General features: G+C 35.0%; 1 protein-coding gene across 1 annotated transcript; it reads left to right on the forward strand.

Annotated features, from left to right (window-relative positions):
- Positions 1-9,467: 9,467 nt before the first annotated feature.
- LOC142517817 (uncharacterized) lies at positions 9,468-12,211 on the forward strand. The gene is made up of 3 exons (XM_075620280.1): positions 9,468-9,878; positions 11,030-11,281; positions 11,721-12,211. The coding sequence occupies exons 1-3, from the start codon at positions 9,522-9,524 to the stop codon at positions 12,069-12,071; spliced, it is 960 nt and encodes a 319-aa protein (XP_075476395.1). The 5' UTR covers positions 9,468-9,521; the 3' UTR covers positions 12,072-12,211.
- The last annotated feature ends 32 nt before the right edge of the window (positions 12,212-12,243 follow it).

Genomic DNA, 12,243 nt, shown 5'->3' on the forward strand with positions numbered 1-12,243 from the left:
TTATATATATAAATATATATATATATATATATATATATATAGATGATCAATTCGAATTCTGGTAATTAAGAAACAATTAAATGATATGAAAAAAGGGTATATATATAACGGTGTCATTGTACATGGGAACTCGGCTTGGTTTGAATGAGAAACCACAGGGGATGACACGAGGAGGAGAAGAAGAAGAAAAGAATGAAATTTGACTGAGTTAAATGGAAATAAGAATTGGGTTTGAAACAATTTACTCGGTAGCAGTGACCATTCAACGCATCAATACGTGTCAACACAATCTGAGTCGCACTTCGGACAATATACAATTCATAAATTATGTTTCTAAAAAAAGAGAGTAAATTATCAATTTTATTCATGTTTTTGTTTACAAAAAATATAATAAGGTTTCACCATTTATTTTTTTCAAAAAAAGAAAATGAAACGCGATATGTTTACAAATATTTGCTCGAAAATACAGGATTCACAACTGGTTTGGAGTAGAAAGATCTTTTAGAGCTATCAGCGATTTCGCGAACAACAACATTTAAGATCCAAGATGTTACCATACTGTTACATCAATTCCAAACACCGTATAGCAGATCATCAGGGGAAGGACGAGGTATAGAGTTATCCACAAAACCTAATTTGTTTTTAGCATTCAATGCCATGACAATAGCTCTGCTCCAGGTGTTGTAATCTGAGCCTGAAAGCGGATGAGGTCTGGCTTGATTTGCGCGATCGCTTCCAACACAGCAATGCTCCAAGGATTTATCAAATTAAAAAGTTGCTTAGTGCTCTTAGTCAAGGATCTTTGAGTGTTAGTTCGTATTACACAAAATTACGAACACTTTGGGATGAATTAAAAGATTATCAGCCTGCCTCAGTCTGCCACCGTGGATCAATGAAAGATTGGATGAATTATCACAATCAGAAATGTGTTATGTAGTTTGTCATGGGGCTAAATGAATCTTATTCCCAGATACGTGCACAAATATTGTTGGTTGATCCTCTTCCTGTCATTGCTAAAGTGTTTTCTCTTGTCGTCCAAGAGGAGAGGTAGAGGTCTATTACGACTGGAACCATTGACACCTCGTTTGTCCCAATTACATCTGGTGCTGTAAGTGCTGCCAAGAAATTTATGAATTCCAAAGGCAAAGGTGATAAATTTGCTCTCATTGCGGATATACTAATCATACAGTCGATAAGTGTTACAAATTACATGGTTTTCCCCCTGGTCACCCTAAGTTTGGGATGAAATCATTCTTTGGAAAAACACCAGCACAATCATGCCAAACTCATGCTTCTCCAGAGTTTACTTCCAATGTCTCTGTCGAGTCCCTCACACATGGACAGTGTAATCAACTCATTGAGTTTTTAAGCTCGAAGATTCAAACTATGAGTAACTCCACTTTGGAACAACAACAGCAAGAGTCCTCAGTGTCCTGCTTCAATGGTATTTTTTCTTTGTTTGATTCTCTTCCTGCCATCCAACGCCTTGATTGGGTAATAGATACAGGAGCTACACATCATATATATTGCTCAATGTTTCTTTTTACTTCAATTAGGCAGATCAATTCTAGAGTAACCATTCCAAATAATTTCTCAATCAATGTTACTCATGTTGGCTCGGTTCAATTAACCAGTGAATTAACCCTTCACGATGTCTAATATATGCCACAATTTAAGTTCAATTTGCTTTCCATCACTTCTCTTACTAATTTCTTTTCATGTTCTGTCTGTTTTTTCTTTTCCAATGTTTGTAAAATTCAGGATATCATCAATCAGTCCAAGATGATTGGGATGGGTAGGAGTGTTGGAAACCTTTATGTGCTGAGCAAGCTCGGGAAAATCTCCTCTCCGATCGCTTGTAATACTCATACCTCTGCTGATCTCTCTCATTTATGGCATTTCCGTATGGGACATCCTTCAGTTGTTAAGCTTTCTGTTTTGAATAAACATTTAGGTTCTACTTTTGTCAAACAAAATCATGTACCTTGTTCTATTTGCCATTTATCAAAGCAAAAACGTTTGCCTTTCATTTCTCAGCCTACAGTGTGTGCTATATCATTTGAACTTTTGCACATTGACATTTGGGGTCCTTTTAGCTCGGTTTCAGTTGAAGGATATAAATATTTCATGACTATTGTCAAATCACTCTCGTTTTACTTGGGCATACATGTTAAAAGCTAAGTGTGATGTCCAACACATTTTTCCAGCCTTTTATCAAATGATATACACTCAGTTTAATGCCAAAATTAAAGGGGTTCGGAGTGATAATGCTCCTGAACTAAATTTCACAAATTTTTTTCTTCAAAAAGGGATTGTTCATTTCCACTCTTGTGTTGAAAGACCACAGCAAAACTCTGTTGTTGAGCGTAAACATCAACATATTTTGAATGTGGCTCGAGCCCTTCTTTTCCAATCCAACATTCCCTTGATTTATTGGCCCGATTGTATTCTCACTTCCATTTACTTGATCAACAGAACTCCATCAGTATCACTTGCCAATAAGTCACCTTTTGAGTTGCTACTTGCTACACCACAAATTGCCTTCCTATTCTCATTTGAAAGTTTTTGGCTGTTTGTGTTTTGCTTCAACACGTGTTTCTGCTCGAAACAAATTTTCATCTCGAGCCATTAAATCTGTTTTCATGGGATATCCTACAGGCTACAAAAGGTATAAGTTGTTGAATATGGAAATTAATGAGCTCTTCATCTCCCGGGATGTTATCTTTCATGAACACTCTTTTCCTTTCAAAGATATCCCATCCTCAAGTATTCCTTCTGATTTTTTTCTGATAGTGTCACCCCAACCAGTGACTCCTCCTTACTCGTTCCAAATAACTTGCCAAAGCATACTCGATCTAACCGCCTCATCCATGCCCCACATCATTTTCGTGACTATCACTGCTTTACAATTACCTCTGATCTTCCATGTACAACAACACATCCCTTGTCCACCTATCTTACTTCTCATAGACTTTCCCCTACTTTTTCTGCTCTCGTCAGCAATATATCTTCTATCCTTGAACCAGAACATTACTCTCAAGCTGTTGTTTTTCCTGAGTGGAGACAAGCAATGGCTGATGAACTCAATGCTATAGAAGCGAATAACACTTGGTCTATTATCTCTTTACCACACGTCAAATCTCTAATTGGCTGTCGTTGGGTATACAAGGCTAAATTCTCTGCTGATGGTTCCCTACAGCATTACAAGGCACGTCTAGTTGCCAAAGGGTATACCCAACAGGAGGGTATTGACTATCTTGAGACGTTCTCTCCGATGGCTAAACTTGTAACTGTCAAAGTTTTATTGGCCTTAGCTGCTACTCGAGGTTGGTTTCTAATTCAACTTGATGTCAATAATGCTTTTCTACATGGTGACCTCTTGGAAGAGGTTTACATGTCTCTGCCCCAAGGCTATTGTGGAGAGGGGGAGATTTTACCTCAAAATGCCGCATGTAAACTTCATAAATCCATATATGGTTTAAAACAAGCCTCTCGCCAGTGGTTTGCAAAATTCTCTGCCGCATTATTAGACATAGGTTTTTCTCAATCTCATGCTGATAACTCCTTGTTTCTACGGACAAAGGGAAGTGCCTTTGTTGTTTTATTAGTTTATGTTGATGACATTGTTATTGCTACCAACTGCGAAAAAGAGGCTAGTGATTTAAAGACACATCTTGACACCAAGTTTCGGTTGAAGGACTTGGGAGAGTTGAAGTATTTCTTGGGCATAGAGGTGGCTAGATCACAATGTGGTATTTCGATATGTCAACAAAACTATGCTCTAATACTACTCACAGAAGCTGGTCTTCTTGGTTGCAAACCGAGGTCTACACCTATGGATGCAAACACTAAACTTTCTCTTGATGATGGGGAGTTGGTTTTCAATCCTACTGCTTACAGAAGATTGATTGGACGTTTGATATATCTCACAATTACCCGTCCTGACTTGACTTACGTTGTGAACAAGCTAAGCCAGTATGTTTCTAAGCCACGCACATCCCACATGGAAGCAGCATTGAATGTTTTGAGATATATAAAAGGAACGATTGGACAAGGCTTGATCTATAAAAATGCTTCTGATTTGAAGCTTAAATTTTTCTCGGATGCAGATTGGGGTTCATGTCTTGACACACAAAGATCAGTCACGGGTTTTTGTGTATTTCTTGGTGAATCTATGGTGTCTTGGAGATCAAAGAAGCAACAAACAGTCTCCAGGTCTTCTGCCGAAGCCGAATACAGGTCTATGGCAGCAGCAACTCGCGAAGTTATGTGGATCAGAACATTACTTAAAGATTTGAGGGATAAGGATGATGAACTATCAATGCTGTTTTGTGATAGCCAAGCTGCAATACACATTGGTTCCAATCCAGTATTTCATGAACGAACTAAACACAATGACATTGATTGTTATGTTGTGCGTGAACAAGTGCAGACAGGAGTCATCGAATTGATGCATGTTTCTTCAGAGTCACAGCTAGCAGATTTGTTCACAAAGCCTTTGTTTTACTCATGTTTTAAAAGGCTTCTGGTCAAGATGAGAGTACAAAACATTCACTCACATCTTGAGGGGGAGTGTTAGAAATAGGAGTTAATTAGCTTGGCTTGTTTACAAATACCTACTATAAATAGCTTGACTTCTGTTGGTTTTATCATTTCAATTCAATTGTATTCTTCATTGTATTTTTCAGTTCAGAGCTTCAGCTCTGCATCTTCAATGGAATTCATTTCGTTTCTCTAATAGATTAGTTTTGATCTAATCAAGTTTGTTAACTAAAAACAAATAATAGTGATATGAGATATCTGACACACGAAATTAAATCGTAATAAAAAAATATTTATTAATATATTGTAATGATATTTTTTAGCTTATTTTGGTGTAAATACAATTTTGATATATACATACCATGTTTTTTGTTATGTTTATTTCCTTAGTCCAATAACTTGTATCTTTTTATTGTAGTCTTTTTATATTGTAATAATAACATGACAACAAACATGACAGCAATTTTTGGTAACACATCATCAATTTCAGGCTTTACATCATTGACCCAATGAAAAAGAATCAAATCGAAAAAATGTACAAATTACTGGACAAAAACATGATCGATATTAAAAAATATGTAATTTATTGGAACCAAATGTTATTTTCTAGTGTGTGGTATACTTAGTTATTTTGTAAATGAATATTTCAGAAAAGAACAACGATGCCTTTTTAAAAATAGTTTTGATATCCTGCACACCTACCGTGCACACCTTTGTGAGCACCAATGAGGTGTCACTCGCTCATTGGATGTGATGAAATATAGAAAAATTGCACATCCAATGGACGAGTGACAGCTCATCGATGCTCACAAAGGTGTGCACGGTAGGTGTGCAGGATATCAAAACTGATATATATATATATATATATATATATATATATATATATTTGAATAAATTATATAATTAAAGATGACTAAACGTATATTTGTTGAAAGATCGTTGACAAATGAACTATGGTGGAAAGTATTGCTAGAAAAAACGGAAAAATATGTAGGGAATTGAATAATAAATTAAATAAAACAAAGAATGGGATCCAACTAAATAATATTAATTTATTTATTCAATAAATAAATTATTTTAATAAAATAAATTCCTCTTCAAATCACGAAACGCGTCGTCTGTGTACTGACGAGCGCGTAATTCAGACATGTTGAAGAATGAAAGTATATTATAATATAAAATAATATATAGTTTGATAATATTTTATGAATAAATGAATAGTGTGTGAATTTATGCATTTACACTAAAGCTAGTGGCTTAAACAAATATTAAGTATCCCCAAGTCCAAATCACCGCGTTTTAACTTTTCAGCAGAAGATGTATACTTTTGATTAATGATCATTAATATTAGTATCATGACTCTAATCTGGTGCTAGTTTAGGTTTCGAGTTCGAGTTCGAGTTCGATTTATTTGCGTCGCTAATTATGCTATTCAAACTTGCATATATGTCATAGATACAATATCACAACTATTCTTAACTGGAGTTATCTCTATTGATCATGTAAAGTTAAATGATAATATAGCAGATTCACTAATCAAAATATTAAACAGAGAGTTAGTTTCGGAATCAAGGGAACAAGGCTTAAGCCTATAGAATAAATTAGTGGGAAGAAAACTCAACCTACGCTGACTAGAGAACCCAAGAACTAAGTTCAATTGAATAACCTAATCTCACTGATTTGGTGGATCACTGTGGGAACTATCCATGACCCATTTCTATTGTGAAACAGTGAGTGTTGAGGATAAACACACGATTTTTAATGATTCTGATGATAAGAAATATAGAATCACCTATGTGAAAGAGAAGTAGGGCCGCTTCGAATGAATTATTAGACTCAATTATAGACTCTCTCGTAGAATCAGACGTGTGTTCATGGCCAGAAATGAACAAAATTGTATCAGGGGGAATTTTTATGTAAGGTATATTTTAATTTACATAAAAAAATAACAATTCAAAGATATCATGTCTATTGGTCAGCTACTAAAGCAGATATATTTCAGAAAAGAAGATTCAAAGGATAATACTTACATATCATATACAGGATTCAACTGTAGATATTTATCACCAAGATTTGTATCAATTTTCATCCATATGAGAATTTGTTGGAAATTTAAATCAAATTTAGAGTTTGAATGAAAGTTATGACTCATAAATGAGATTATGTCTTTTGGCTCTCCAGATTCTTGAGTTAGTTGTTGGTCATGATTGTGAAAATGACTTTTGGCTTTCCACATTCTTGAGTTAATTAGAGACTTTTTTCTCTTTTTATTATTGAGTTAATTGTAAGATTGATTGAGTTAATTAATACTTTCGGTTTGCATTTTGAAACTTATAAATAGTGTGTTCATTTTCTTAATCAAAACATATAAAATATATTTTTCAAACACACTAGTGCGTCCTTTTTTCTCAATCCAAACATATAAAATATATTTTACAAACACACTCGAGATCCTACTAAAGCATTTTCTGGCATTTCATATTGTTATCTTTTCATTTGGTCTCCGTTAAGTTTTGCTGATAAAGTGAATGCACGTTTTCAATTTGTCGGTGGAGTTACTTCGTGTTAAGTTGTTGCACGGTTTTGTCGTTGTTTAATAGGAAACAGTTATTCATCTTGATCCTCGAAGAACCTTCGGAAGGGACAAATCTGTTTTAAAGAAACTGTACTTCGCATAGACTCCAGCTTGCTTCACTATTTTAGTTTTGCCTGTTGTATTTTTTACTATATGGTCCATTGGTTTGTAGATTTATGTATCTTTTACAAATTTATAGTACTTTATTTATGTCACGTCCCGAAACCGAGACGTGCCATCGGGGTTGTCTAACAATTTAAAATCGTATAACAACAAGCCATGTAGTACATTAAATAGCCAAAAGTCAGTCTATTACATAAATCAATAATTGTCTTTACAATGCGATTAAAACGAAATGCGGAAGCGTAAAATACGATAATCTAACTAAAGATAGAATAACAAAACTGGTCTTGAATCGGATTACCATTCCCAAAAGTATTCTTGTTCTTTATCTTCGATTTGTTCCTCGTTCTTATCTGGGGTGAGAATGTAAAGGGTGAGTACTTGAGAAATACTCAGTAAAATGGGAGCCGATTGGCATAACGAATATCAAGGTGATAATTATACGAATATATTATCATAATTTCGATGAAATACATTTCATAATTTCAAGAGTAAGCATTATGAGTCGAATATAACCCAAGTACAAACATAGCACTGATAATGATTCCATTTTCATGGTTTATTGATCAGCACTTTATATGTTACTTCTCTAAGGGGCGATGCTAAAAGAACGGTTATTATATCACATCGCATCAGGGTCAAAATATATTAAATATCGAAATTTCCTTGCCATTTTTAATTCGAATCATTACAGTGCATTTCAAATATTTCAAACATGTTTCCAAATATTATAACTAATATTAAACAACAATTTTTTCAAAGGTTTTCATAACAAATATGAACGAATATATCATGTCGATCGAATTTTTAGAAACATACATAGCGTATTTTTAAGCAATTGTTGACATACCTACGAAGAACAAGTATGTGGATATATATATATCAAGTAGTACACTTGTGAAATGCAAGTGTACATAATAGTTTAGTAAAAGCCCACTTACTTGATTATTATCTTCAAAAATTTGAGGGAAGAACAACTAAAATTCGAACACGAAAGCTGCTAGATTGCCTCAAAATGGATAGGAACTCGGCTGTTGCAGGTGCTTCGAAAATAGCTGGTAAGGAGCCCGAAAGTATGGCTATTTTTCTGCTGAAATTTTCAGAATGTTTGTAAATGTTTTGTGCCTTCTTTTTGGTCATCATGCATGGTATTTATATGCTCATGGAGAGGAGGTGAAAATTCTATCATTCAAGGCCATTATCACTATATTTATGGCCTCTTTAAGGGCTTTAAACACCATTAAAAGGGCAGTTATGGCTCTTCAAATTCAGCTTTGAATTCATGGCTTGAATGAGTTTTAATTCATGGCTTTGTGTATCTAATTGTTTAGCTAATTCTTTGGATCTTCACATCCTTTCCACCTTATGAGAAGTTTCGTCCTCGAAACTTGGCTATACCCGATCCTCAAAGAGATAAAGATATTGTTCTCGTATCTTTTCTTCCAACTCCCAAGTGGCTTCTTTTTCGGTGTGATTGGATCATTGTACTTTGACATATGGAATAATTCATCGCCTCAGTACTTGATCTTTGTTATCCACGATTCAGATTGTAATTTCTTAGTTTTAATTTTAGTCTTTGTTTTAATAATTTTTAAAATAATGAATCGGGCTCCTTAACCCCTATTCTTTTATTATAATGATTATTTATATTTTTTTTATATAAATAAAAGTAAGGAGCCGAGCGCCTTAACACTGGCTCTTTCATTATATTTGCTTTTAAATTTTTTAAAATAGCGAGACTGCTTATTAACCCCAACTTGTTCGTAATATTATATGTTTTTATATATTTTTTTAAATATTGCTGTTTTAATAAACTCACTTGTATTGTTTTCAATTTTAATATTTTTTACTGAAATATAGACATGAAATACTGATACATCAGCAATATTTGATGAACATCAATAATCTTATAAAAAAACTAAATAAAAAATATATAAATTAATGAACTGTGAGACCATAAAATGAGAAAAATGTAAAAGCTATAGGTCCAAAGAGACATAAAAAATAAAAAAATTGTTTCGGACATTGTGGTCCTAAATAAATGAATATTTTGAAATTGAATAAATAGTCTCGAGAAAAAAGTAAAAATAATTTATAACATTTTTTTACTCAATTGAGATTGCATGGAGTCCATGCACGAAGCCACGTGCACAACCCCATGAAGTCTCTCACTTCATCACCCCTACACCTATAGATCGGTGCTTCAAGAATGCTGGAAATCCTCTGCCGAACTAAGTTACCGCATCATTTTAATCCCTTTTCACTTGTTCTCTGAGTGAAAATGGTGAAGCTTGCGTCGGCTCGAGAAATTCGAATGTACGGCCCGAGACGGGCTCGTAACAGATCAGAATACATAAACGCAAGCCTGTACGTCTTCGCGACGATCGTGCTTGGGTGTGGATTCGGGAGCCAGTGGACAAGCGAGGCTAGGTCCGGCCTGGTTTTGGCGATGGTAGGTCTGGTGATAATTGTGTTGGTTAACGTGCATGATCTTGTCGCACATCTCGCCGGAATCGATTACAGATTGTCGTTGATGGAGTTCGATTTGCAGCTGGCGCTTGTGGAATTTGCCGGGCCGTTGATTTTTGCTGTCGGCACTCTTCTGTTTTCCTTGGCCACTTTTTTTCTCTTCATCCAAGTATGTGCTAGCTTATTAATTTAATCTCGATCAGTTAAATTTGGAATTAAATCCTCCAACTTATAATTCATCGGATTCAAGTATTCTAGTTATCTGATTTCCTGGTTTTGATTCACTCTTTCCATTTTTTGAATTTGTTAATTTTTAATGTCCAAGTACATAATAGACATCCGTCTGAATTAATTTAATATTCTTGATTGAATTTGATGCATATGTTATACAAGATTTGTTTTAGGTGAGTATAACTTGACAAAGCTGGACGGGTCTGTAGAATTGGGAAATCATATAGATTAGATACCTGCCTCGTGTCAATTAGTGATTTTTTTGGCAAAATTGATATTACCCTATGTGAAATTCACCAAGTATAAACTACTTACCAACACAAAATAGGATAAATTATATCGGTGTAGCATAGACTGATCGGCAACTCTTCGGACAACACATTTTGAAGAACTCATTGCACAACATTCTGGCTACATTAGTGCCACAGAAAATTAATTTAATATTTTTTTAAAATTTAAAAAATTAAAGTTATTATTTAATTGAAATATAAAATAATTAAATTAAACTAAATTATTTCAGAATTTTTTTTTTAAAAAAAGTGGAGCATTATGTGGAGCAAAACAGGGAGTTACTCCAATCCAGCGCTGAATTTGGTGCTGACATTCATGGTGGTGCCATGATTGGAGATGGCCTGAGAATTAGACAAATTAGTATACAAAAAAATTATTTTGCTGATGAATAATGTTGAATATTTATTTTGTGGTTGTTTACCAATTTGTCAAGTACACTAAGGTAGTTTTATTAGATACTTAATGTGCCTCATCGCAACCTTAAGCTAGCTTCGTTAGATACTTATGGAGTTTTTGACAATAGGCACCGTTTGGTGCGAAATATAAGACTGGATATCCCTTGTTTTTATCTAGGTTTGGCTCGAGTTCTATAGTAGTTGAAGTTAAAAATATTAGTATTGTCAATCTCTTTCAATTTATCATCCTCATATTATTAAATCCTTCATTATTCCATCCCCGAGCCAAGTGGTTTATTAACGTGTGTCAATTTCTCATCTCAATAAAGTATGTGCCTCATCTATCATATTCAATGTTTTCTTTCAATGCAAATGTCTTTTTTTTTGGTGCATTGTTGGACAGGCAGAAAAAGGATACGGCTTGTATAAATTAGAACAACATGCTTTAAACATGCTTATTGCTGGTCCGGTTCTATGGTTGCTTGGATCAATCCAAAACTCATGTCAAATCTATGAGAGGGCGGATGGGACTGTTCAAATCTTGCAGGAGAGTGTTCATATTCCATTCATGATGGCAAGTTTGTTGTTCCTAGTGGGCGGTATTCTCAACAGCCGAGAGCAGATTGGATATGATCACCATGGCGTGGATCTTCTGGTAGTATTACATAGTTAAAGTTATTAGACATGCTTATGATATTCTATTCATGTATGCCGAGCTGCTCTCTAATTCGCAATTCCCCTAAAAAAAATGTATTTTCATGTGTAATTTATCCGTAAGTTCAAGTTTCAGCCACGTCATCCTGCTCTCCGAGTTGATTGCAAGTTTAAATTGACAATAAAACCCTATATCAAGATCTTGAGGCCATGAAAAGGTCACCACGAAACAGTTGTGTTCTATCTGAGTATCAGGTATATTTATCACTGCTGGAAACATTGAGTGTTTTTCGTTGATATACACGAGTTTCTTCATCAAAGGTTACATGTGATTATGTGAATATGCGAACTCTTGATCCTACCAATGTATGAAACATATGATGCATGTATAGTTCAGATCAGTCTATTAATTGACATCTAAATCAGAGACATGGGTGCAGGGTGAATCATGGATTTGGTTATGTATATCAGGGAGCATATTGCTCTTTCTCGGGGGTGTGGCAAACGTCTTAAAAGTTTTTGAGATGCTGCATGGTAGTGAACCAAGACTAGAGAAGTTGCGAGGTGGTGCACGAGAACGTTTGCTTCGTATAAGAGAGGGGCGAGTGCCACTGATTAGAGAAGAACAGCAGAGGCAACAGAGACCAATAGCTAGGGATGAGGGACAACCGAGAGAAAGGCAGGTGCCACAAGTTAGAGAAGAACAGCGGGGGCAGCAAAGACCGGCTGCCATGGAGGAGGGGCAATCGGGTTTCGCTCCAACGCCTTACAAGGATGTTCTTGTTGGTTAGACATTAACATTTGCTTCCCGTCGTTACATGTCTGAAAGCAACAAGAATGTTTATTGATCTTGAGTTCCACTCTGGAAAACCCTGGAGAAACTTGTGCTTTGATTTGGTTTTCATGAAAACTGGGGCTGAAATATACTGTTTCTTGTCTTGTATTAGTGAGACCTTTAGACAA

This window comes from Primulina tabacum, chromosome 1 (assembly GCF_025594145.1).
Source record: "Primulina tabacum isolate GXHZ01 chromosome 1, ASM2559414v2, whole genome shotgun sequence".
Lineage (NCBI taxonomy): Eukaryota > Viridiplantae > Streptophyta > Magnoliopsida > Lamiales > Gesneriaceae > Primulina > Primulina tabacum.